General features: G+C 42.6%; 1 protein-coding gene across 3 annotated transcripts in view; it reads right to left on the reverse strand.

The window, feature by feature from the left end:
• Window positions 1-26,951, reverse strand: part of zgc:77784 (uncharacterized protein LOC402947 homolog) — a 55,252-nt gene extending 28,301 nt beyond the window's left edge. For all 3 annotated transcript variants that reach the window (XM_058079837.1, XM_058079836.1, XM_058079838.1), the window contains exons 1-4: window positions 26,550-26,951; window positions 14,163-14,489; window positions 1,507-1,664; window positions 266-525 (exon numbers count right to left, since the gene is read on the reverse strand). In XM_058079837.1, the coding sequence (XP_057935820.1) occupies window positions 266-525; window positions 1,507-1,664; window positions 14,163-14,489; window positions 26,550-26,604 (800 nt within the window). In that variant the 5' untranslated portion in view covers window positions 26,605-26,951. The remainder of the gene's footprint in view (window positions 1-265; window positions 526-1,506; window positions 1,665-14,162; window positions 14,490-26,549) is intronic.
• Window positions 26,952-27,360: the final 409 nt, after the last annotated feature.

Below are 27,360 nucleotides of genomic sequence, written 5' to 3' on the forward strand. Positions count from 1 at the left end.
TTAATGTTCACGTTGGGTTTCTTTTGAAAGCGAGCATTCAGAGCTTTCCCAGACTTCTTTCAGGGCTCACTTCCAAATGTGCAAACCGGATGATCTGAACCTTTGGGATGGTTTACCACCAAAATCTAACATTCTAACTACAGTTATTGGTCAGAAACGTGGAAAAGCGTCATAGGTCCTTTTTAACATCCAATCCTGTGTAACATCTCTGTCGTGAATAGTCTTGTGACCGCCTACCCGTTGGCCTCAGTAAGTTGTCACTCACCTCCCGCGGGGGAGTTCCCCGTCCTCTCGCCGCCATCGCACAGTCGGAGGAGGATCCCCATGGACCTCGCAAAGGAAGTCGACGGTTTCGTCCTCCATCACCACCTGGTTGACGGGCCTTCGCACCAGCACGGGCCGCTCGTAGACCACCAGCTCAGCGGGGTCGCTGTCACGTTCTCCCACCATGTTGGTGCCCACACAAACGTACATGCCTGCGTCGCCTTTTCTGGTTTGGGAGAACATCAGTTTGCCCCCTCGCACCTAAAAACAAACAACATATTGACCCAAATGTAGGATGACCCTGATAAGTCCATCACAGCTAGACTTCAGCAGGCCTCACCAGTTCATGCTAAAGGACTAGATAGGACAGCCCTAGTCCGATTGAGAATAGTCACAGACTTGAGAGGTTAACACAATGCAAGATAATATTAAAATCAATTCATAATTATTACCAATTCTCAATATGCTGCCCATCCACCTCCCAAAAACCTGAACCTCACGGCAAGGGCGGGGCGTACAGCAAATCTGTGATTGGTCAGCCTTTTAAAAGTACAATTATCTCATATTTATTTTCATCCAAAAGTGCCAAAAAGTCAGCAAAACCAAAAGAAACATCGAGGAGTGTAGAGTTAAAGTGGTTGTTGTTCCAAAAAGATGATTTCCAGCTCCAACGATGATCTGGATGTCACCAATGTTGACTATTACACAGGAAGCTAAATAGCTAGCTCACCCTAAAGAAAACACTGCCCCCTGGCTTTTGGGCAGACAATTGAAAGTCACGTGCTCAGTCTCTAGCAATATCTTCTAGTTTTCACCGGGTGATCTCCTGTTCTAACACTTCCTGGTATTTGTCTCCGGTTCTGGTAGAGCAGCATCGCCTCTTGTCTACTCAGCAATGCTGGGGCAATGCCGGGGCAACTTTGGAGTAAAAGTAAAATCCGGCACTGGTCATGTGCTGCTGGACAGTCTTGTGCAAGATCAGAATTCCCCTCAGTTGACTTTTTGGGGAAAATGCGTCTTCGTCTATAATGCAAATGTTGATTTGATTTGACGTATGATCTGCCAAAGAGCTACAACAGGATGAAGATGCTACCTACAATGTAGCATCATGACTCACGTGTGTCAGGAAATGCGACGTCGTTAAATTATGACTTTATTCTGACAACATTAGGACATTTAAAAAAAAAAGGAAGTGTGGACTTTTCATAATATTTGGATATTATTCTAATACTCGGAACTCACAGAGATGCGTTGGTCTTTAGTGTTGACTCGGACATTGTTGCGCTTCCAGGAGACAAGGGGCTCAGGGTGACCACGGGGGGGCACACACTCCAGGACCGCCGGCTCACCAGCGGCCACCACCACATCACTCGGAGCTTGCCGGAAATCATCTCTCAGGACTGCAGGAAGAAAGAGTCAATCAGTGATCAGGGGCCGACGCTGCGGAAAGGAGCCAATGCTTATTTCGGTGGAACTGGTGGAACTGTATGTTTTTGTTGTTGTTCAAAACAAAAGTCTACAATTTGTGTGACATGTCAAATCCCTCCCTACACATTTCTTCCCATCACGCTGGAGATTAGCGTTGTACGAAGCCCGTGCCTTCCTGCTGCTGTCCTGCCGTCCTGTCGGAGCAAATGAATAATGCATACGTCGCTCGGTCCTACACTGAGTAAACAAATAACATCACATTCATAATTCAACACATGCGTGCGGTTGTGAGAAAAAAAAAAAGAAACAACAACAACAAAAGCAGCATGTTATCTTAAAATCAGCAATATGGTTTGGGACGTGACAAAATTTGGGATTGGAGCTTAAAGTCACACCTGCATGGAGTTTGCACTGCAGGATGTGGCAGAAGTTTGACTTTGCAAACTGAGATATCTTTTAATTTCCTGCCATGATTGGCAGACGAAAGCGCGGCTGTCAACTGCAGCCGTCTGAATGATGGGCGAATCAATCATTGCAATCTCTTCGGTGGAGATCAACTTTTTGAACTTTATCAGTGAGCTGAAAAGCACCAGAGAATACCTTCTCAACAACGACCGTAAATATACTTCAGTCGTGTGGAATAAATGTAGCTCATTTGCATAATGGTGGTTGTGATGAGCTGCACATTTGGCAGCAATAACACCATCCACCCCATGCGGACATTGGACAAGTTTTACGTCAATACTGTTAGCTCAAATGCATCTGTTTTCCACTTTCCCCCCAATTAACTCCACAAAGCACCAATCGTTTTGCCGAATAGCAAACATATTCAGCAAAACGATGGATTCAGATCCAGCAGATAGCGCTGCTGTGAAAATGTGGCATTAGTACGTGACGTTATCGCCATCTACAGCAGTCAGTGGTCCTCAACTGGTTTGGCTGTTGAGACAGAGTCCTCTCTTTATGGTACACTTTTCTCCAGCAGATATCTGCCGCTGTGTGTCGAACAGACAGCACAATCAAGGAATTGGTTGAATTTTGGCCAAACATGAAACACATGAAAAAAATGTTAGCATCAGGCAGCTAACAATGCACGTAAAAGGAAGCACCTATTCTGCACCTCTTTCAGTCTTTACTCGACCGCCTGATGACATGCAGGTTAAGCCATCCCTTGTGACGCTACTCAGCCAATCAAATCTGTGCATCCGAGCCAAACATGTCACGCTAACAACAACATGGAAGGATGAAAAGACGAGTGAAGTGTTAGGAATGGAATATGTTCCATTACATAGAGTATATATGCAATTAATCAATATTTGAACGAGTGATGGTCCCAAACATAGTGAAAAGCACTGAGCACTGTTACCTAATAAAGTTCAGTCCCTGATTAACTCGTACACGTCCCTCAGTCATCAATCCACAATGAAAATGAAGAACTAATTTGATCATCAACCTCAAAGTGACTAAATAAAATAAAAAAAAAGTGTGCCACATCAATTATCCACGCGCCTGAGAGGTCTGTCGACAGCAAAAGCCCTCGGCTGGGATGCAGCATCAATATTCAAACCCGCAGGGCTCCGGTGAAGCTCATTTGAAATTAAATTATCGCAGGGTTTTAAAAATGGAAAAATCATCCTTGGCTTTCGTTTGACGGCGCTAACTGTCTTGGGTAAGCGGCTATGAATATTCCAAAACTTTACAAGATAGGCGGCGTTTTGAAGTCTCTCATCTGGCAGACGCACCTCAAGTTTTTTTTTATCCTTAATTAGATCGAGGAAAAGTGACCTTTTCTCTACACGAAGGCTGGATATGGATCTTTGAAATGCTTTATGTTTATCCCCTGCAGAAGATGAATATTATCAGTAGTTAGTGTCCAGTATGACCGGCCCACTACCGCCACTACGAGTTGTTCCTTGAAGAGATACGCTGTACTAAGAATATTCGTGGAAAGAAATGTGAGGGGTGTACTCACCTTGTACTGACATTATTGTACATGATGTGTAATGTTACTACTGAATGATACTTTAACAACTCTATGATTTCTAACTTATTGATTTATTCTAATGTTTACAGTGGATCCTCACACTTTTGTAACTCAACATTTACGGCCCTGCAAATTCTTGGTAGCTCTGTTTTTAAAATGTTTTGTTTTTTCCATTTTTCCATCATTTTATAAATAAGTGAAAAATTACAGGTCAGTTTTATTGCAAAGCTTGATCTGAAATCAGAGGAGAACATCAGCTTCAAGGAGTAGGGGGATCTGGAGGGCTAAAAGCAAATAAATAAATGTATGACTGAATCAAGCTTTTGTCACTTGCTGGTGGTTCTGAAACGAAACCGAAACCCCTGTGAAAAATGTACACTAATAATAACCTTACATCCTTGTCTTTTTCTTCTAAACTAAACTAGCTACGCCAGTCGAAATTTGTCCTCAGTTTAAAAAAAGAACCCTTTCTTCAAATCGCACAACCAGTCAGAACTAAAAAAAATCATCTGGAGGCCAAACAACAAGAAGTCTGATGCATCCCAGAGGAATTAATTAAAAACGGGCCTAAATAAAGAGGGGGGGAAATGATCTCAGGCTAAACACTTTGACAGACAGATGGTGCTTTGCAAGTGTTTGTCAAACTCTGCGCTTTGAAAGTCAGCTTTGTGTTACGGACCTTGGATGTCCCGATAAGCCGTGGAAGGCCAGTGAGGAGAGGCCAGGCCTGGGCAAGCGCATGGACTCCATCCAAAGAGGTGGAGATGAATGAGGGTCCGGGAGATGCAACGCGAGGATTTGGTAGTATGGGTGAGGACACACAAAGAGGGGTACCAAAGTCTGTGCATTGTGGTAATCCAGCCTGATGCCGATAAAGGTGTGGATTAGCGTCATTGCCAGAAGGTCAGGGAGTAAGGGATGAAGTCTATGAGAGGAGTTAAGGGGATTGAAGAATGAAGGTGTAGAAACGAGAGAAAAAAGAATCAAACCTGCCGTGCTAACAATTTTTTTTTCCATAGTAAAAAGAGTCTGAGGAGAACAGAAAGGCTCTCAGATCAGATTTCGACCCCATTGTAGCACACACTCCAAACGCCAGTCAAGGCCTTCCTATAAGGACTTGGCATGTTTCACCCTCTGGGTACTCCGCTTTCCCCCACGATCTCAAGCATGCACTGGTTGAGTTATCATATTTTGCCATATTGGAAAAAAACAGTTTTTTTTTCATAATTTGGCTGGTCCTGCCATTGTAAGGTGTGACTTATGAATAAAAATATATACAGCAGGGGTCTCAAACACGCGGCCCGCAGGCCAAATGTGGCCCGCAGGACACTAGTTTGAGGCCCCCGCCTTGATATGAAAGTTTAATGTTAGTGCGGCCCGCGCAAGTTTGATATGGATGCTGTATGGTATCATGTACCCAGAAAAAATTATTACGTTTGATTAATGTTCATGTTAAAGGTTAAATAACCGTTAATAGTTATCCTCCCTATCCGTGTGGAAGTGGTAAGTTTTTGGCTATTTAAGTTTACAGGAAATAACTTGAAGGCTACCGTTTAGGTCGCTAGCTCTCTAGTTTGCGTGTTACCATGTGTGTCAAGACCCTGCAGTTGCGCAATATGTTGTAAATAAAAAGAGAATAAATGTGACTATAGTCGTGTTTTGTCATGTCTACAGGGCTCTAATAATGCTTTGTTAATTTTAATCTGAAAAAAAATAATTTGTCTACCCACCAACTACATGTGGTTTCTTAAGTTTTTATTATTATTATTATTATTATATTTATTTATTACTGATTGATTGATTGATTTTCTTTATTCTTGATTTGTTTATTTATTTTTCATCTTATTTTGTGTAGAAAAATAAAAATTAAGATATTTGAGAACACTGGAATGTTTTATCAGAGCTTTTCTTGTAGAAAATCGTAACAAAAGCAAAGTTTTTAATAAATGCGTTTTTTTTTTTTGGAAAACCTGATGCGGCCCAGCCTCGCCCAGACCCTAGCTCCAGTGGCCCCCAAGTAAATTGAGTTTGAGACCCCTGATATACAGTATATACCGTATTTTCTGGACTATAAGTCGCACAGGAGTATAAGTTGTATTTTTTGCGGGTAATTTATTTCAACTACTTGACCAAAACGGACATTACGTCCTCTTGGAAGGCAAGTTCTAAGTCGCAGGAACAGCCAACGTATGGAAAAAAAGTGCGACTTATAGTCCGGAAAATATGGTAGTTTAACTTCTTGATATGTAGATTTCCAATTCATTAAACTGACACAACTCTCACAGTCTCCTTCCGCTACTCACCGCTCCTCGCCTTGCCCTCCCAAACCCAAACCCAAACACGGTGACAGCCAGTCAATTCCACTTCAGGGTGGGAACAAGAAACCCAAATGACTGGAATTCATCTTTTGACTCCGCTAACTAATACGTTTTTGCCCAGTGTGTTGCTTATGGTGGAGTCATGAACACTGACCTTAATTAACTTGATTGCAGTTGTTGCTGCTAGTGGTGGCGCAACCAGTTCTTCAATTTAGGGGGACATTGCTTTTCCACAGTTTTTTTTTGTCCCTTAATGAGACTTTCCCTGACATTGTTTCCCAAAGAGTTTTATCTCATGAAGTTTATGAGGCCCTGTCTTCTCCGACTTTAAAGATTGGCCAGTCCGTGACGACGGGTCAAATCATCTGAGAACCACAGAATTCCGCCCCCGCCCACGTCCTCATCCTCTCCCATCCCAGGGGGCTCCTGTCCCTAACCCGAACATCCAAGACATAATACGACTAAGTCTGGCAAGTGATTCTCCTAAATGGAGCCTGCTCGCTCTCCCGTTGTGGCCTCACACGGGGCAGCTGAGAATTGACCCTGTCTTCCTCATAGCAGACAAATCCTCCAAGTCCCCGAGGCGCTTCCTGTGCACTTAAATGAAGACAAAACAGCACTAAATGACTGTTGCATCATCATTCTATCCACTTAAAGAAGTTTCATGGGAGGAAAGCGATTACATGATCCACAGGGGGATGGATGTTCATCAGCTGACATTTAGCGTCCATCTACGCTAAGCCCTGCAGAAAGGCCATTTCTTGTCTTTTGGCAGCCAAGAGTGTAGGAAGTCATATCGTCGTGACAACGCCAAACAAAAACAGCGTGGTTGTGTTAACGGATGAAATCGTTGATGGTGCTTTTCCGCATGGCAGAGTCTGACGGTCCAAAAAGCAGCAGCCACGGGGAAAATTACTCAACGGGAAACGGGCCATTTACATAATAGAGGTGACAACGTGATGGTTGGCAGTTTGGACAGGAAAATATACTCCATGCACGGCGACGTGACACGCAGGCTTAGCGTATGTGTGAAGGCTGCTGGTTGGAAGTTAAAGGATGCTTCCTCACTCCTAAGACCATTAGGGAAGTGGTCTCATTGTAGTGCCCCCCCCCCCCCCCCTTGCAGCTAATGAGACGGAGATTGCTTTAATCCTTCAATTGTCTCATTGTGTGGATGGAGGATGACGCTGTAGCCTCTCTCAAGCACTCGTATCCTGTCATTTCCTTCACCGTTAAATGAGATTAGAAGTGTAAAAGCTGTTTTTTTTGGTGGGACGGTGAGCAAAATTCATATGATACGGTATATGAACTCATTTGGGGGTTTTATACTCAGAAGATAGTTCAGGTTTGTCTTCAACAAGTGTAGCCGCCGGGAGTCTAGCGGAGGTGTCAAAAATTGGACCGCTTTGGACTCGACATGTCATCAAGGACTTGCAGCTCCACTTGGATTTTAATATCATTGACTCCAGTGGCGTCATTAGGCCTATTTTAGGGGGGCTTCAGCCCCTAAAATAATCCCCCTAAATAATCTGATATTTTTAATAGATTTTTTCTTTGTTAAAAGAAGATAAATCTCTGACAAATTTCATACAATAAGGCAAAAGCAGGCCAATAATTTTCTTAAGCCCCCCTAAATAATTTGATATTTTTTATTGATTTTTTTATTCTTTATTGAATTTTTTTGTTTACAAAAAAAAAAAAATTCATATAATAGGGCAAAAACAGGCTAATAAGCAAGCCAATAACCAGGCTAATACTAGCCTACTACTACCACTAGTACTACTACTACTAGGAGTAATAATCAGAAGAAGAATAATGATGATAGTAATAACAATAGGCTAATTAATAATGTAATAATGATTATTATATAATGGATCACTGTCCACTGGTTTTGCAGTGTAGATTGTGTGTACTTGTGTAAATGTAATGGTGGCCTAAAACAATTGAGTATCTCTACTAAATCTTTCCAAAAGTGGGAAAGTTATATCCTGGTTCTTGTTCCTTATGTGTTTTTTGGATTTTTTGGATTGTTTTTAATGTCTACTACATTCATTCATATCCTGTGAAAAGGAGACAAATAATAATGCGTAGTTAATTACCAATATGTTTATTATTATGCCTGCACCTAATAAAGGTATACTTGCTTCTTGGGCATTATTGCCAACAAATGACACACTGCATGGTGTACTGCCTAGTAAACTGATAGGGCAGCATCCAAATAATCACATGTAATGCAGGCCAAAACAGCTCTTGTCCACACAAGTTTGATTCCCCCCATAATCCCTCATCAGGAGTAGGAGGAACATCTGGATCCAGAGCCTTTTAAAGCAACTTTTATTTTTTATTTGTCCTACTTTACTTTAATCCTCCCCCGCCGTGTGACTGTCTCTTCACTCAGACGTTAGTGTTCGTGACTCTGAAAGAGACGCTGCAACACGTTTCTTCCTTTCACAATGAGGCAGTTTGGAGGGAAGGAGGGTTTCAGTCCTCCCCCCGTTGTCTCATTATTGTTTTTAAAACAGCAAAGCATGTCAGCTGGAGGCTTACACTTAACGAGTGTTATGAATGTTGCTGGCATCTCTTAGCGGAGGAAGCACAAGGTGCTCAGTGGCAATAGGAACGATTTGGCCAACAATAACTGCAGGATGATGTAAAAATGAGTGTTAATCTTACAACATGTGTACACACAAGTATTTTTAAAAAGATCTTATTTTTGGCACTACGGTTCTCGGTTCACACGAATTGTTTCTTTTCCCTAAAAGAGCCTTTCTTTATTTTTTTATTTTCAACTTACCAGCTCAACAGGGAGCACTTGTGCTGGAAGATACAGCTATTCCATCCATCATCATCCCAATGAGAGTGTTTTCTGTGTGTGTGTGTTTCAATATAACCTGTTCCATTTTATCATCAATGTACCTTTCGTGCATGATCATAGCATGGGTATAAAATGATAAACCATTGTTGGAGGTTTTTTTTAGATGGCTAAAGTCAAAGTAGGTGTGTTCCAATGATGTGCATTGTTAGCTAGCTCATAGATTTCGGACGTTATGATGTACAGAAAAGGGAAATAAATATGTGTTCATGTTTCACATAAGAAGCGGGAACGATAGACAAAATTGCCATTTAAGGTTAACTGTTTTATGAATGTGGCGGCACGGCGGACGAGTGGTTAGCGTCCAGACCTCACAGCTAGAAGACCAGGGTTCAATCCCACCCTTGGCCATCTGTGTGTGGAGTTTGCATGTTCTCCCCGTGCATGCGTGGGTTTTCTCCGGGTACTCCGGTTTCCGCCCACATTCCAAAAACATGCTAGGTTAATTGGCGACTCCAAATTGTCCATAGGTATGAATGTGAGTGTGAATGGTTGTTTGTCTATATGTGCCCTGTGATTGGCTGGCGACCAGTCCGAGATGTACCCCGCCTCTCGCCCAAAGACAGCTGGGATAGGCTCCAGCACCCTCCGCGACCCTCATGAGGAAAAGCGGTAGAAAATGAATGAATTAATGTTTTATGAACGCATGTTTGACCCCTGGGTCAGATAAATCGACTGTCCAATACTTTCTATTGAAAAATGATTTCCTAATGTGAACACTTTGGAGCAGCAGGGTTCTTGTGTATGTGGTATGTCTGCCTTTGCAATAAATGAAAGAAAGGAGGTATTTCTAAACACGTGTTGTGGTTAAATAAAGGAGACCATGGCACAGAAGGAAGAGCATCCGTAAGAATGCATTCTCGTTGGAGTCTGTAAGAATGCTGCAAAGTCATCCACAGTGAACAAGCACAAGCAGTAGAACAGATGTAATAGTATTCATTAGGGCGCAGTTGGAGTTTTAGCCACATCCTCCTCCCACCACCTGTTGTCCTGATGCACACACACACACACATCTGAAAGACCACCAGCTTAAAAGCGCCTCTAATTAACACACACACACACACACACACCCTCATATTCCATGCCAGAGCTAATTGGGTCACTTTTTAGCCTACAGTCAGCACAACTACCCTCAGAGGTACGGCAGGGGGAGTCTAAGACCACCACCATGCTGCTTTAACATATGCCCCTGCAAGCTGGAGGAAGCCAGATTACAACAAAACATATTAATACTGTTAGTCACTGCAAGGCTGCAGGGGAAGCGTGCCTTCGCCAAAAACCGCAGCAATGTAATCTCAATAACCTCAATATTATGTACAATTTAAAACGCCACGCTGACAGCATATACTTCATATCTCCGTGCAGCTTTGCAAATCTTAGGAGGCAGGAGGCTGTTTTTTTTAAGAGGAATGTAAGATGCAGATGAGGCCAGCCAGGCAGAACACACTGCCTGTCAGAAAGCCTCGGTTGCCAGATAAGAGTCCAACTGCTGTGTTTTGTGTATCCCGACGAGGACGATTCGACCTTGCTAATCTGTTCTGCTCCTTCCCCTAATCAACCCACAGACTAATCCATTTTCTCGTGCCAAAGCGAGCGGTGGTTCAGCCCGGGGCCCGCCACACCGGCACAATTAGGAAGAGGCAAGACAATGGCACGTGTCCCAGACCGAAAAGGAAGAATAATAGCGGCGGCTCCAAGTGGGAGATGCACTTCCACGGAGCTGTGAGCAAGTACAGTGCACATATTTTATATATATATATATATATATACTACGCTGCACAACAAAAGCTGCACGCACGCATCCTCACGCACACACACGAATCTCACATGACACAATTAAACAACAACGCCGCAGTTCGGCAACAATACAAGCGAAATGTCCATTTGTAATACACCCAAACAACACAGCACGTGTCCTGAAATAGCACTTCTGATGTGCCCTGAACACCTCCCCACCGAGGTCTCCTGGAGGCATCCTGTCCAGTGAGGCCACCTAATCAGTTTTTCCCTGATGACAGAGCTTCTCACCTATCTGAGAGGGAGGAGGCAGTAAACGCATCTCAAGTGCTTGTCGCCACAATCTTGTCCTGTTGGTCACTACCTTCAAGCCCATCCATAAACGTAGGAAAGTACATCCATTTTGGAGATGAGCGATACTGTTAATGTTGGCCAGCTAGAGGGCTGCCGTGACTCATCCCGATTATGTCGGATATTAAATCGGCAACAACTAATTTAATAGTCAAAGCGTCAGTTTTTTTTACTCTTTGTTTTTTGCGCAAAACTGCTGCCTTTCGCAATGCGGGTCAGCCATGATATCACCAGAAGTTATACCAGACCAGCTCTGGTGTCATGGAGGTGGCGACGGAGCGATGTGGTGATGTGGGAGCATTTCAGGAAAACAAAAGAGAAAAGTGTGCAATGCAACATCAGCAAGACAGAACTTCCACACAACAAGAGAACCTGCAAAGGAAGCACGTTGTGGTTCGTCACGATGACGTCGTCTCTGCAAGCTAACTTCCTTTAGCGTAAACAAAGAGCTTACTCATACAGCGGTAAACATTAACATTAGCAATGCCGATTTAATTGTTCATCTATTCATGTGTTTTCTGTACCATCACAACAGGGATCTTTGAATATTAAATATGCTAACCCTGCTGAAAAAAAACATAGACCAGCATGGAAATGATGCTGGTCTATGCTGGTCTTTGCTGGTGGACTATGCTGGTCTATGCTGCAACACCAGCCTTTCTCCAAGATATAGAAATGCTAACTTTCCCGGCTATGAACGAGAGCCTTGTGTAGTTTGGGGTCATATGGAGTCAGAGTGTAGTAAAGTTGAATAAAGTTGGGAACACCGAGTACAAAATGAACTTTTGTTCTATTTGAGTCAGTGAGGCCAAAACTCTAGGAATTCCTTAGTAATAGATGCCTACCTTGTGGTGCTATGTTTGATGCCAAAGATAGATTAAGAAAATATAGTATGATTTTGTGTTGTTTAGGCATGTGCCTTTTTAACGGTTATACACTGCCTATAGAGCTGTGCGGCTAACTTATGGCTTTGTTCTCTTACTTCACAACTACTGTGATGAAAAGGGTAGCTCTTTCTTTGGCAGGGGCTAACCACAAGTTACTTGTGTTACAGTTACTCAATTTACTCAATTTAATTGTCTGACTTACGGTGTCATCTTACAAAGAATGATAAAAATCATCACACAGCGACTTAACACTCAAAGGGTAGTTATGAAATATACAAGCTTAAAATCTAAATTTAAAAAAAACTATTTAATTCCATCAAAACATTTCATTGAATATGGCTGCTGGGGCACCACCATGATATAGCCAGTGGAGCCCACTATTCCGGCCCCTCTGACAACATTTAACTTGTTAGCTTGTTTAGCGTGTTTAGCTTACTGTGTCATAGTAATTGATTGATTGACTCAGCACAGCAACTACGCTACTTCCGCTGTGAGAGCCATTGTTGTGGACTACTTCGGGATGGATGAGGATCCACAACATTATCTTTGTGAGCAGGAATGCATGGAGGTCAAACTCCAGCTTTTAGAAGCTGAGTTGGCAAGAAGATAGGGTGAAACGTCAGAGCAGAGAGGGGCCGAGAGCATGAGAACCAGCATGATTTGGTGGTGTAAATGGAATTCAGCTGCATGAGTGGCACACGGTGTTACCGTGGACGGAAGGCTTTGTGTATCTGGCGAGCAGGACACTGCCCAAGAGATTGCATCACAGCGAACAAAGAATTATTAGTGCAAACAAACCCAGCAATGGTAGGAACTTTTTTCCACCTACCCAAAATCAATTGGAAAAGACGCCCCAGGCCAGCTGGACCACACTGTCCATCGAGTAAGTGACCATGATATTGATTGGGACGGTATCCCAGGTCTATACACACTCCATCTAGCCTGTCTCACGATGTTGCCATAGCTTGGTTAATATGCAGGTCACGGCATGTAAATAGAGCATTATTGGGAGGTTTATTTCGAAGGCTTACAGGCGAATCCCAATTACGTGCATTCTTAATGAAAAACTGCCAACACGAGGCAGCCATCCAGAACACACAGAAAAGCTAAAGACATGTGCTCTGGTCTCCCTCATGGATGGTGGATGATGGCCTAAGTTTTGCCTTTCTACTATGTAGTACAGCCAGCTTTCCTATTCGGCTTTTTAAAAGCTGTTCTTTGTGAAGTGGTTGACGCGGACACCGGATGGGCTCCTGGAGCGAGTCAGAGGTGGTATGATGTCCACGAGAAAGGAAGATCTGTAACATTTCTTCTCTGACATAAAACAGTGGTCGCTGAAAGAGACTGAAATGACCTCTGACACCAGCTAGATCATCCATCATGCGTCAGAGAACGGATGAAAAGACATAAAATTTCCTTGACATTTACACGTATTGACGAGCTGAGCGTTGAAAAGCAACACAAACCTCCTGATCGGACCTTTGACCCCCGCTCCATCCTTTTCAATGTCCTTTAAAATCCACAGTGTGTATTTCTACAACATTGAGCAGCACTCATTCTTAAAATGAGATGTATCGGAAGTCAAAAACTACCCGAAACCTAAAATGTAAAAATGAAATGGCTATGACTTTTAACCTCAGACGCCCCAACCCGATCAGTACGATGAGATATCTTTGAAAACCACGAATGCGTTCCTCTGACATGAAACAATAAGTTGCTGGAGAGCTACATCCTTGTTCTTCTTCACAACAGCTGAAAGGGTGCTGAAAAGACACTGTAGATACAAATACTGTATCACTGGACCACGGAGAGCAATCAATTCAATTAAAAGAGATTTGAAACAGATTCAAACCGTCATGGCCACACAAGCAAAATCTTTATGTTGCCATGGAAGAGGTAATCATGTGCTCAATAAATAGAAACGGGTGATTTAGTAAGTATGAACTGGTTATGCACAATGGACAGTAGTAGAGTAGATGTTTATAACTGTATTGTAAAAGCATTGATAATTTATGTTAATATCCAAATAGAAGTGCAATGCACACAAAAGGGTGGGAATTTGTCCAAACACGCAGCCCTCCGGTGTTGCCTGCGTTATTACTCTTCTCATGTCTTGGTGACAAAAAGTGCAATTTGTGGCAGTAAGAAACAGAAATGGAAAATATTCCATTCCGAACAAGATCAAACCGACCAGTTTGTTACATGCAATATTGCACGATAACTGATACAATACACAAGACGGGAAATATCGTAGAAGAACTGGGGTGATCTAACCCTCAAGGGAGCGCCACAAATGTTAGATCAAAAGTACAGCATCTTACTTGCAACTTCCAGCGAAGCGTTGCGACTAATGGCCTCCCCGAGGTAGTTGCGTGCCACACAGGTGTAAACACCCTCATCAGGTTTGCTGCGCCGGCCGTGTACGATGCGCAGGAAGAAGAGCGAGCCGCTGGGCAGGAGCATTCGGTGAGAGCGGGGATCGTCTCTGTCCGTTTCAACCCTCTCGCCATCTTTGTACCACTCCACACTGGGTGTGGGTCGGCCCTCTGCCTTGCAGTTGAGGGTGGCCGGCTCCCCTTTGGAAACAATCAGGTCCGAAGGGTCCTCCACAATCCGAGGGGCGCTGTCTTCGAAGCGCACCCGAGACCCTGTAAATTGGAGGATGATGTTATTAACGTCATAAGTCATTTTGAGATGGATGGACATTTTTAACCAAGGAAAAAATGAAAAAAAAAATAGAATTTGGAAGGCATAGTAGTAGGCATAGCAGGGCAACACAGAAAAAATTAAATATAAAAATAAAAAATAAAATGAAAATATGAACCATTTTTCAAAAGACAACTCCATCAGTATTTTAGATGATTTTGACTGATTTCAAGGCCTAATACAGAACACATAATACATACATAATATTGTGTTCTATAGCTATATAAACACAACAAATGAAAGATTAGACTCCTGTTTTTTATAGAAAAATAAAGTTCATTTCAACCTTCTCCGTTCTTTAATAACATAGGTACTTTCAGGAAAATATCAGTTCCCAACTAGAAAAAGGGAGAAAACATAACTTCCACTTTGACACAAATATCAGCTCAAATATCAAAACTACTATACAACATAACACAAAGTAACAATTTATTTACAAATATAACACAATGAACTACTAGGAACTGAACTATGTGTACACACGTGTGTGTCGGTGTGTGTGCGAGTGTTAAAGTTTTCCTACAATGCATAACCTCCGGCACACTACCATCCACCAGTTTCGTCCACTTCCTCCTTCCTGTCAGGTGTGATTTGCATTAACATGATCCCTGTCCAGGTCTTACCGTGTGCACTTCTGCCACCTTGTGGCCACTACATACATTAGTGGACCGTTGCATCATAAAAGACGTATAAATATGTTGTTTGCATGCGGCGTTGAGGCTTATAAAACAGATAAATATGTCTTTGGTAATGCATGAGAAGAAGTTGTACTGTTTGAGTACAATATAAGATACGATACATAGAACAAAGTACCTCCAGCTTTGCAGTTACTTTTTATGGTCTCTTTCCAAAGATGTCGACCAAACATGTTGTACCATCTCTGCTGGATGGGCCATAAAGTGTTCTTATATTGACGATGGCTGTATTGTTATATTACAGTCTGCCTACCGAAGTGCATGAATAGGTGACATCGTTTTCCCAGAGGACAAGTGTAACACAGAGAGAATGCAATCAAAGATTTAATATATTAATGGTCAGCCTGTGTCAGAACTGTTGCACTCCAGAGGGAGACGGTTGGGCAAAAAGAAGATGGAAATTGAGAGAATGAAGGGGGGGTGCAGACAACTTCTCCATCACCTCCCTGGGGATCCATTACCATCTTTCCTTGGCACGGAGAAAAAAAAACGGCCACTGCTTAAAGATTTACGGGGGGGCTTTTAGAGCAAGACCAAATGTCCCTAACAATGTGTTACTCTTCGAGATGAATAATTCAAACGTCGCTGCTTTTAGGTCGAGTCTGAAGAACAGATGGTCTCTCCCTCCCGGAATTAAAAAAAAAAAAAAAACAAGAAAATGAAACGGTCACTGTGCGGCTGAGCTGCATTATTTTCAGACCATAATCTGACCAACATAAACACGTCCATTATGATTGGAGATGCTCGGCTGGACTAACCTAATGACACACATGCTGCTCTTACGTTTGACTTTAATGGTCAGCATGAGTATAAATCCTCACTTTGGGGCGCTAAGCAGATTTACGTCTTTTCATGAACTGATCTGATCCACGTGGACAGCGAGGCACGACCATGGCATGAACCTGAAGTAAACATCTAAAGAGCAACGCAAGCGCTAACACCCTGAGGTCACAACTGCTCTACACACGAACGCAACGATGAGGCGGGGGACTAATCTTGCCATTAAAAGAAATACTGTGATGCCGTTAAAAATAAATATGGAGCCCTTCATGTTTGAACCACAAGCTGATGATGAGGATGATGCTCTTCACGTGTCACCGCATCCTTGTTGAACACTTTCTCAAAGAAGACGACGGCATTACATCACTCTAAAGTGATGTTTTTTTGTTTTGTTTTGCAGAACTATAACTGCAAGACATTTGGTATTCTTGGACTAGCTTCTTAAATCCTTAGTAGTCACAACTAAGGGTCTCAGGGTGGTGGTTTTCATGACAACTAGGGGGGTCTGGAGCATAGCCCACAGCCGTATGTAGCATTTCTTGCTCATTTTTTGGATTTTTGGTGTTCTCCAAATGGCTGTTAGTTGTGGTGACCAAGAAAGAGTCTTTTGTCAGGCAGCCATTGTGAAGTGCAATGTTGTCCTGTTGAAAAAGCCTGTCGTTACCACACAGACGACGGTTTTTCGTCATGGCGAATGCCTGCGACAACATCTCCATATAGCCAGCTGCCGTTTGACGCCACTGCACAACCCGAAGCTCCATTGTTTCATGGCAGGAAAAGCCGTATTTTGTTCTTAAAAGCCTTCTCTTGCAGATGCCGTATGATCGCTATTGGACGGCACTCAGCACCAGTAACAACCTTCATTTGGGCCGAGGATGGTCCCGTGTCTTGGGATGGTATTGGCTCACTGCTGGTAATATGTTTTGGGTCTACCACTTCACTTTTTCGTTCCAAAACCCTCAGAATCTTTAAGAGGTTTCAAATGAGAGTCTTATTGGATCCAATCTCAGCAGCAATGACACAACGTGAGAGGCCCTGCTTAAACAGATCAACAAGAACATTCTTTGTCTTTGCCATCAAGAGATCCCGACAGTGTGAATACCTGACAGACAAATACACACAATCCACATCTTCGCCAGGATTTTGGCTTTTTAAAGGCTGAGGTCTTTGATGAACAGCCTATTTCACTTGAATGGTTGTTAGCAATAAACCGGATTCAAATACTTTTATATATTCTTGCCATCTTTCAACTGGTCTTAAAGTTGTGGTCAGGAGTGTAGGATGGGGTGAGAAGATGCTAAAATCAGAAATGAAGAGACAACAAGGCCGATCACCGTGAAGTTTTATAGCTTTAATAAAGGAAGACATGGAGGAAGTAGAGATAACAGTAGAAGATGGAACAATATCGGAGAACAAAAAACCCTGATGGGAAAAGAAGAAGAACATTTAAGGTGAACATTAGACCATTTCTACCCCTGATGATGATGACGATGATGGGTTGTTCATTTTGTCTGGCATAGATCAAGGAAATGTGAAGCCAAAGCCCATCTCTAAATATAACAGCAGATATGCCATAGAACCTACTCCCGAGAGAAATTTGTGGATTTTATACAAAAACAAAAAGTCCTAATCACTTTGATAAATAGCAATCTGTATCACATTTTAAACACGGCCATATTAGTGTTGCAGTCGGACTTTTTGTTGAACGTACACACACACACACACACACGGAGCTCACACAAGCACATTTCATAGTCACGGTGCTGCAAAAGAGTCCAGTCGGAAGGTAATTTCCGTGTTGTGGGGACACGCTGGGCTTCCATGCAGACGTTTCCACACCGTGCTTTCCATCAAAAGTGTCTTCAAAGGGACATTGTGGCGTTGCCAGCTCTACTTCCAAATCTTATTAAAAGTTGGTCTGTGCTTATCGCAAATACAATCGTAGCAATTCAATTAGAAAAACTTTATTCATCCCCAGAGGTGATTCAAGGCTCATGAAGAGGCTCATGATGGTTGTTTGTCTATATGTGCCCTGGGATTGGCTGGCCACCAGTCCAGGGTGGCAAAGACAGCTGGGATAGGCTCCAGCATATACTAATGAGGTTAAGAAGTATAGAAAGTGGGTGGATGGAAATGCAGTTGGAAGAGAAAGCTTTGTGCGGGTTATTGTGTGTAGCTGCTCTACAGAAGTTCATGTCTGGTGATTAAATAATTTACGTTTTCACCTACATCACAAAGCTGAGATGTCATTATTGTCCTTGATTTGGGCTTTTCTACTATTTTCTATTGTGGCCTTTATTTTGTTTTACTCCAGCCTTGTTTCTATTTTCACATCTTCTCAGGGTTGGTGATGAAGAAGGGGAGCCAGGACACGCACCCTTTCACTATTAACTCTTTGGGCCTCCTTCAGCCGACCTCTCGTTGGTTTCTTTGTGGGTTCCTTTCATCGCACGTCTCACGCCTTGTACTTTAGACCGTTATTTTGGTTTGTCTCCTGGACACCTTTCCTCTCTAGATCCTTGTATTGCCCAATGAACACTATAAATATTCCATCAAAATGACAGCAATATGTATTTCTTTAGAGGCCATGTTCTATATAGATTATGATTAGTAGTAGATTAGATTAGGTATATTAGATGAAGTCTGTGAGGACTCTATGTGACTGGATATAACATGTACTGTGGTGCAATGGGTGCGGATTCTGGAAGATCTCAAAAGCTTTCTGTGCGTTTGTCACTGTTCTATGAGTCCACAATTGAGTCCGATGAGCATAAATAGTCCCCTTTATGAGTGAGTAATCTACTGCCATGTCTCATCAATGTAACATTACTGACACCGAGTGAGTAGAATACTACATAGTTTTACTAACAGGCCATAAAAGTGCAAAACAGTGATCATTTATTGATGTGTTGGTTTCTAAAATATCCTTTCCTTTGTCAGGAACTGTTGCGTTCAAGTCCGGATTCCCAGTTTGGACGAAGGGAGAACCTAATTCACAGACAAATGACCTGTGGTTGCATAACCAGCTAAATTAATGACACGCCTCGCCATAAAACAGCCCGCTTCTTATTAATAAGCAGTCATTTGAAACATCGTGTCACGCACACGGCGGATTTGGCTGATCCTACCGCCGTTGATGAGCGGCAGCTGCCTGTGTGTACAAAACTGTGACAACCTGAGTGTGTTCACTTGTTGGCTTGTTGGAACGCTCCACAGTGTCATCGTGACACCACTCTGGCTCATTCATTTTATGGAGGGGTGTACGGGGGGGGAGCTGGATGGAGGTGCCAGTTACAAGGCTGCAATCAGCGAAGCGTCTCCGCCACACTGAGCATTTGGACACATAAGAAAGGATCTCATCTCATGTTTGCGCGGTGACAAGATGATTGCTTGAAAGCACCTTTCAGGGGGGAAAGTACGTCCCTCTGATGGCACATTTTGTTCTGGGAGAGATGTGGTCAAATAATGGACACCTTTTGGAGGTGCTTTAGTTTTGCACTCTGCAGTGAGGTTTTTATGCAAATACAGAATACACAGCAGACACTCCATTAGTTCGACCTGCGGGATCACATTCAATACAAGAGCTGCATGGAACATTTTCCTTTGGCATTGATCATCATCTGCTTTCACTGACATTGACAGGCCTTCATTAACATCATGTGTCTTATTGTGATGTACAGATGCACGGCGTCGTTTCTCTTCCTCGCTATGGAATATTCCACAACTCCCAAATACAAGGGCCCCCAATTACTAATTCTGGATTCATTTAATCTTCATCCATCCATCAATGCATTTTCTAAGCCGCTTGTCCTCACTCGGGTCAAAGAGGTATGCTGGAGCCTACCCCCGCTGACTTAAACTCCACTTTGACACACCGCCGATACTTCATGTTTGTTCGCCATCTTTCTCTCCGAGCACCGGAACACATTCACGGTAACATATCGAAAGGCTTATTTACACGTATCGTATCTACTCTACTGGGTAATACGAGCGTGAGGTATAGGCTCCAGTAGCATCTCACGTCTCTCTGGCAGTGGGCATGCTCCGTGACATCTCACAGTTGATACAAATAATGTTGGTCTTGTCGAGAGAGCCATCTGCCACGGCTCTGAAGCTAAACTTGCCATTTAAAAATTCTGCTCAATAATTGGCCCCACCCGTGTCCCCACATCCACGGCTGCGTTAATAAAAATACACTGGCCTATAGCTTAGCATTTCTTTCTGCTGTACAGAAGCGCATGGCTAACTGCTGCAGCGCGTCTAAACGCGTCCACAGAGCAGCACATTTTTGGAGCTTAGCGTGTACAGACTAGGATGATTCCACATCACTATCAGCCCCCAAGGGCATATGTTGTTCAATGAATTGATTTTTTAATATGAACAGTGCCTAGAATGCTCTTCTAGTGAGATATTATATGAAATACAATGGCTCTGATATTATATACAATTCATAATTCAACCAAAATCTGTCTATTGGTGCTTAGGAGAGAATTTCGTTTTTATGTGAAACAGTCAAGTGATTGTTTGCCACGGTTCGGCGGTGAACTTTCCAACACTTCTTGCTTGGAGCATGTAAGCTGCGGCCCACGTAACACACACGCACGCACACACACATAACACATACACGCACACAGGTGTGTAGATGTTGAAGATCCTTGTGGTTTATATCCACAGCAGCAAAACGTTTAGATGAACATTGTTTCTACGATGCTGCTTTTGTGTATTCACGCATGCTACAGGAATGTGTGTGTAGGAATGTGACTGTCAATCATCTTTTTCAGGCCAAACAACAATTTTTATTCAATTTAATTTATAATTGTGAAAAAAAAACTTTTATTTTGAAATCTGTTAATCTAAACCACTAATGGTAACAAATATGATGTATGTATTTATTGTTATTGTGTACATATGATATTTTCGGTTTAAAAATGTCATTTTGAAGCAGGTGACATACGTTCGGAGCGGCGATTTTACCCTTATTTTTTCATTCAGCTGTGAAATGAAAGTACACATCCCAAGGACAGTTTGACAGTAGATAAAAGCAATAGCAATGCCAGCCTTGGAGAGGCCGATTAGCTGCCAGTGAAGGTTTGGTGAAGTCCGACTGATCTCCCAAGATGACCTAAGGAGGTGGTGCAATGGGTGGAACCTTCCCTTTTTTTAGTGGTTGGGATTTTAACCTCCAGTGAGTTTCGGCTGGACAGTTAATCGCTCCTCAGATAAAAAGGTGCCACATCTACAATGTGTGTGTGTGTGTGTGTGTGTGTGTGTGTGTGTGTGTGTGTGTGTGTGTGTGTGTGTGTGTGTGCAGATAAAAACAACAGGGTGCATCCGTTCCAAGTGAAAGGTCATCTAACTGTGTTAGATAAGAAACTGTCTAAAACACAATGGAAAATATTCCATTCCTAACACATGCACTATAGATTAAATACAGGCTTTTATTTGATCCTGGAACATTTCCTGGAATTTCCGATGGGAGAAATGATTACAAAACACAGAGAAATTGCAGGACAATTGGGGGGGGGGGGGGTATTCAAAATCAAGACAAGCACCATTCGCTGTGTTCTTTCTATTGTGTGTGCTGCATTTTCCACCTCCGAAGGGACGTTCGATATGTTGGCACAAGAAAGTGAAGACAATCCACAGAGTAAATACGAAGTGCAACCTTGAGCTCTTGTCCTTTATCGACAAATGAGGAAATGTCGCTTGTTTTGTGCAAGCTTATTAATTCATAGCACACTGCCAACTGTGTGCACACAAGTGAATCTGCAGTGAATCTGCAGCTCGTCGGCCAGGATTACAGTCCATTCCTCTCCAGTTTATATTTTCATCACTAATATTTACCCTTCCTCTGTCTAAGTAGACAACTTTAGCTATTTATTAGCGCTACAGTTGACTCCACGCACTGTGACAAGTCTGCAAGGATGATTAGACGCGCTCATCGCTTCGATTGCATCTGAACTGCGAGGATTTATTCATTTATTCCCACCGCACAAACACATCAGACGCAGGAAGCGAAGCCCGAGCCATTAGACGCCCTGACAGACAAGCTGCAACATCGCTCTTAATTGCAAAGCAACACACGTCTTTCCACGTGTTTACGCCCCATCAACTGCACAAGGTTAGCAGGCTGGGTAAGGGAACCGCCCTTCATCTCGTGGATGTTCGGCCCTTCTTGGCTGAGATGCACAGCGTTACATAACCGCCGTCATTAGTTTGGATGTTGCGATGTTAAAGCCCCCTAGTGGCACGCTAGTGTCACGCTAATGTTGGAAATAGGGGACGTCCAGTGTTCTTGTTTTTTTGTGAGAGTGGCTCCATTCCAGTTCAACTCATTTACATACTCCAAAGACCCATTAAAGCAGATGGACGTCTGCCGGGCCACCAACACGCCCTGACAAAGCGTTCTAGACGACATTTAAAGCCCAGAGGGTACAAAAAGTTTGGTATGATTTTCTTCTGGTGTGACTAGGACTTGTCTGATACATAGTTTGTGTGATGTCATCGCTGGCCCAACCCGAAAGAGGAGCATCATCAGCAGCGTGACTCAGACCCAAGTACACATTACACGATTGACTACCTTCATCATCCATGTTTTTATGGTCAGAGAGGAACACCGAGTGGGAGGGAGGGGGTGGGGGTCGGGGGGGGGGGGGGGGGGGGCTTAGTCAGCCTCCAGACCCATTTGTCATTTTGCAACCAGAAGGACAAAAGAGAGCGGAGACAAACGACGAGGCCAAAGTTGTTTTGGCATCAATTAGTGTCCCACGCCGAGATGACCGAAATCTAATAGAGAATTTGACAGATTTCTTACATAATATGAAGACGTTTAAGCAGGTCCTATATGGTGTTAGCTAAATTTGCTTTCACGCTAATCCCTGGTTTAACACGGTTCATTGGTGGTACGTGAATTACAGCCAAGATTATTTATACATGACATATTATTCATATTATTATTTATACATGCAATATTTTTGTTGCTAGACTATCCGTAATATCTCTTTAAGCATGAAGTGGCGAGGCACTACTGTCATAACACAAATATGTCTTTAAATAAAGTATATGGATATCCAATAGGTTTGGGGTGGACAGTGTTAAAGTGCCGAAATAACAGCTGGAAACTACAAAAAGCAGAAATCCATGCATTTACTTCCTTGTTTGGAACGGACCGTTGTCTTAAGGAGACATATTAGACTCTATGAGAGACTGGGTGGGAAAACAGGCTGGGAAAACAAACAGGAAACAGGGGAAGCGAACCTGGCGCTCATTTCAGTCATCCCTCGCCATGCGGTATATCTTCAAATGGCTGAAAATTGCTAAAAGAGCTGAGTAGGTTGCCGTGCAAAAGACGCAAAAGTTAGTCTGTAAGAACACATACTAGCCACTGGAGACAACTCAATATCACACTTAGAGGTGTTAGTTTAACCCATTCACTACCAAAGACCTATTTATACTTGTTTTTAAACCCAAAGGCTCGCTCTCCAAAGACGTAGACATCGTATATATTTTGTTATTTTCCATGACACAACTGCACATTCATAGAAGTAAGATGTTATATTTGCTAACAAATTGTTACTTTGATACAAAACAACCCTTTTTTGCGTTGTGTATGTTTTGATGTCATTGTAGAGAAGGAGGTGATTTTGACAAACCGGTGGGATTTCATTTGGTATGCCAGCTGAACCGAGAATGCAGCTACACTTTCAACAATATTTGATCTAGTGTCTAGTATTCATATGCATTAAAACCACCGAATGATCCTCACCTCTTCCAACCCTGTTAGAATCCACTCACGTCCGAGTGTTTTGCTGCAAATCCGCGTAGGGAAATATGCAGTTTAAATGAGCTGGAGCCTCTCCATACAGTATTAATGGATGTGGGCAGAAATGGAGGTGTGGGTGTTAAGAGAGCACCTGAGATGGTGAGAAGTTACACCACTTATGTACACACACCAGCTGCTGTGAAGGGCGGCAGCATGTGACCATCTCGTAGCTCCGTGAGAGGGCTGAGGAGCAGCTCACAGAAGAATACCGAAGGTCAGTGACCCCTTAAATACTCAACTAATAAGCAAATGCATGCTGAGAAGTGAATAGCCGAGATTTGTAGGCAACATCTCAGTACTGCATTTGGTTAAATACTGTACATAGCTCCTATTGGACATGAATTTCATACATTTAATACAATTTAATTTGATACCAATATCAACACATTTTTATGCAGATATCGGATAATTATGGGTCCCGATAATTATTGGACATCCCTAATTTTGTAATGGTTTTATTTCATTTGAACATGCATCAGATTACAATTGAGTGCATCACATAAATCAGTTCACAGTTCCACATGTCCAAAAGGAGTAGGAGGAAGCAAAGCTTATTAAATCCTATCCCTCCATCTGGTACTTTTACAATCAGTAACATTTGTTCACTTCCTGCTTTCCATAATACGGTTTAAGGGTTTTTGTTGTTGTTTTTTTTTTAAAATAATGTACCTCGTACCGAAGTACGAGGTGATATGACCATACAATGACATAATGGGTACCATAGTAAGTGTCAATATAGTGATATACTATACAGCACATCATTACTGGTTGCAGACTCTTCATCCTTGTATTTAGCAAACATCAACTGCTTGTATTGTTTCTTGAATTGGCTCATCGTTGTGCATTGTTTGAGTTCCTTACTCAATCCATTCCATAGTTTGATTCCATATACTGAAATGCTATGGCTTTTTAACGTAGTCCTAGCATATAAGTGTTTCAGATTTAGTTCTTCCCTGAGATCATATTTCTCCTCTCTTTTAGAGAAGTATTGGATGACATTTTTAGGTAATTGGTTGTTTTTAGCCTTATGCATTATTTTAGCTGTTTGAAGATTAACTATATCAGCAAGTTTAAGTATTTGTGATTTTAGAAGTAAGGAGTTAGTATGTTCTCTGTAGGCGGCATTATGAATTATCCTTACTGACCTTATTTGCAGTACATTTAGCGAGTGAAGATTGCTTTTGTAGTTATTACCCCATATTTAAATTTAAAGTGATATTTCTCCTGCAGGCCACCGGAGGGCATCTACTGTTGGAACAATGAAGACTGATGGTAAAACGACAATAATCACCACCGTCACTGGAATAAAGTGGACTTTTTGTTCCATCTGCTGCTAATATTTCACCTAATTTGGACTAATTCTAACGTTTGCTGAAGTTGTCAATAACGGTGATGTCGTACAGGTCATTCATTAACATTCAGTCATATTTATGATGGTCACAACAGCCGAGCTGTTAGGACCTCTCTGACCTTGTTATGTTCATTTTCACTTCCATGGTGACGGCTTTCCTTTTCTTTGGCACACTGCCGCTTGGGAGACGTAACAGAGTCCAACAATTTAACTGAAAAGGGATGTTATTCTTCCTCAGGCACACATTGCATTCTCCCACCCAGCATGAGCCACACTATATTTAAGGGGGGGGGGGGGGGCTCGCAGCTATGAAATGGGATAAACCAAAACGTATTCACAGCATTGAGGCCTGCACGCTCCTTTATCCAAATAACATGCCTCTTGTTCTTTCAGGTTTGTGGTTTAATTCATGTTACTGTTCTTGTATTTATTCCTCTTTTACGACAGACAATATCAGTAGGATAGAAATGATCAACCAACAATCTCAATCTGCATTTGTGAATTATTTCCTGAGCTTTAATTTGGGGTTCGGATTAAAGCTTTGGAAATATAATCTGTTATTAAAGCAATGGTTGGAATGCTGTATAATCTCCTCTTTCAACTGCAATAAGAAATAAGCGTTTAAAAGCTTCTTTTATGGGGGGGCTAGAGGATATGAGGGTGGCCCTTTCAAGCTATGGCCACTGTCTCTGTGTGCAATCGTAATACACTTGGAAATAGGGGAATGTTACTATTCCTAAGGGGACTAACATACCCCATAGTACTTCAGTGGAATACCAGGGTACTGTTATTGTCCAGGGCTAATAGGGTTCATGTGTTCCTACATATACACACTGTGTGTGGTTGAATATGGCCTATTATTAGTACAAAATATGCATATTTAAGCAAATAACTGAATTACGGCTAAACAATCTAAAATAGGAATATAAGGGATTCAAAAGACGCATTCGCAGATGGTGATGAAATGCAATATTGCCACTTGTTGGACTGAATTGGAGGTTGGAATTGTATCATCAATAAAAACCCACACAAAGTTAAAGCTCAACTCAAACTCAAAACAGCTTTTAAAAGGTCTAAAAGGTTTATAAATAAGAAATCCTACTTTGCAGAAACAAGAAGGGATTATTGTGTATTGATGAGCATATACAAGGTGTCTAACGCTAACCAAGGGACACGCTAACTAAAAACATTAGCATTAGTTGATGTTCACCATGTAGACGTGTACTTTTTCTTAAGACTACCTGATTGCCGTGTTGAATATATGAATACACAACATCAGAAAGACATGGAGGGGGCCCAGTGGGATCTAGTCCACGTCTTCTACATCAGCGTGACATTAACATGCAGGTCTTACCTGATGAAATGGTCGTGCAGGTGAGCAACACAAGCAGCGGATGTCCAAAGTTCATCTCCAAGCCAGCTACACTCCCAGATGTTTACACTCCAAGCTGGTTCAAGTGAGGGAAATAAGCCTTCCCCCCCACAAAAAACTTTACTGTCCCTCCTTGAGAGAGAGCCATGTCAGCATCATCACCATCACCACCATCAGCAGAAGCAGCCGGGGAGACAAAAAAAAAAACTCAAAGAGCATGACTTGGTCCCGTCATGGTCCCACAAGGATTTCCTTCCCCTGTAGCTGACAAAAAAAACAAGCTTTGGCTAAATCTAGTCAGTCCCGAATGAGGAAGTCTGCTTTCAGTGCTCGCTGGTTGCCAGTTTGTGGCGATGTGAGGCTCAGCATGCAGGCTGCACTCTTCCTGCCTGATGGCTGCAACAAATCCTCACCGAGCTCAGTCTTTAAAGGGACAGACCCCACATCTGCGCCCCCGTGGCTGTGTGTGCGTGTGCGTGTGTGTGTGTGAGTGAGCAGGCAAAAAAAAAATCCCCAATTTATGAGCCTCCCTTTGTTTGTTTGGTTAAGTATAATAGACTAGTAAAGCTCTAATCCATTCACCCATTTTCTATGCGTTTATCCTCAACATAGGGCGGGGCTATGCTGGAGCCTATCCCAGCTGACTTAGGCCGAGAGGCGGGTGTACCCTGGACTGGAGATTTTTACAGAACAGATACCTTGCCAGCAATAAGAAATCATTGCTTTCACAACGGCTGCACGGCGAACGAGTGGTTAGCGTGCAGACCTCACAGCTAGGAGACCACGGTTCAAT

This window comes from Doryrhamphus excisus, chromosome 8 (assembly GCF_030265055.1).
Source record: "Doryrhamphus excisus isolate RoL2022-K1 chromosome 8, RoL_Dexc_1.0, whole genome shotgun sequence".
NCBI classification, from domain to species: Eukaryota; Metazoa; Chordata; class Actinopteri; order Syngnathiformes; family Syngnathidae; genus Doryrhamphus; species Doryrhamphus excisus.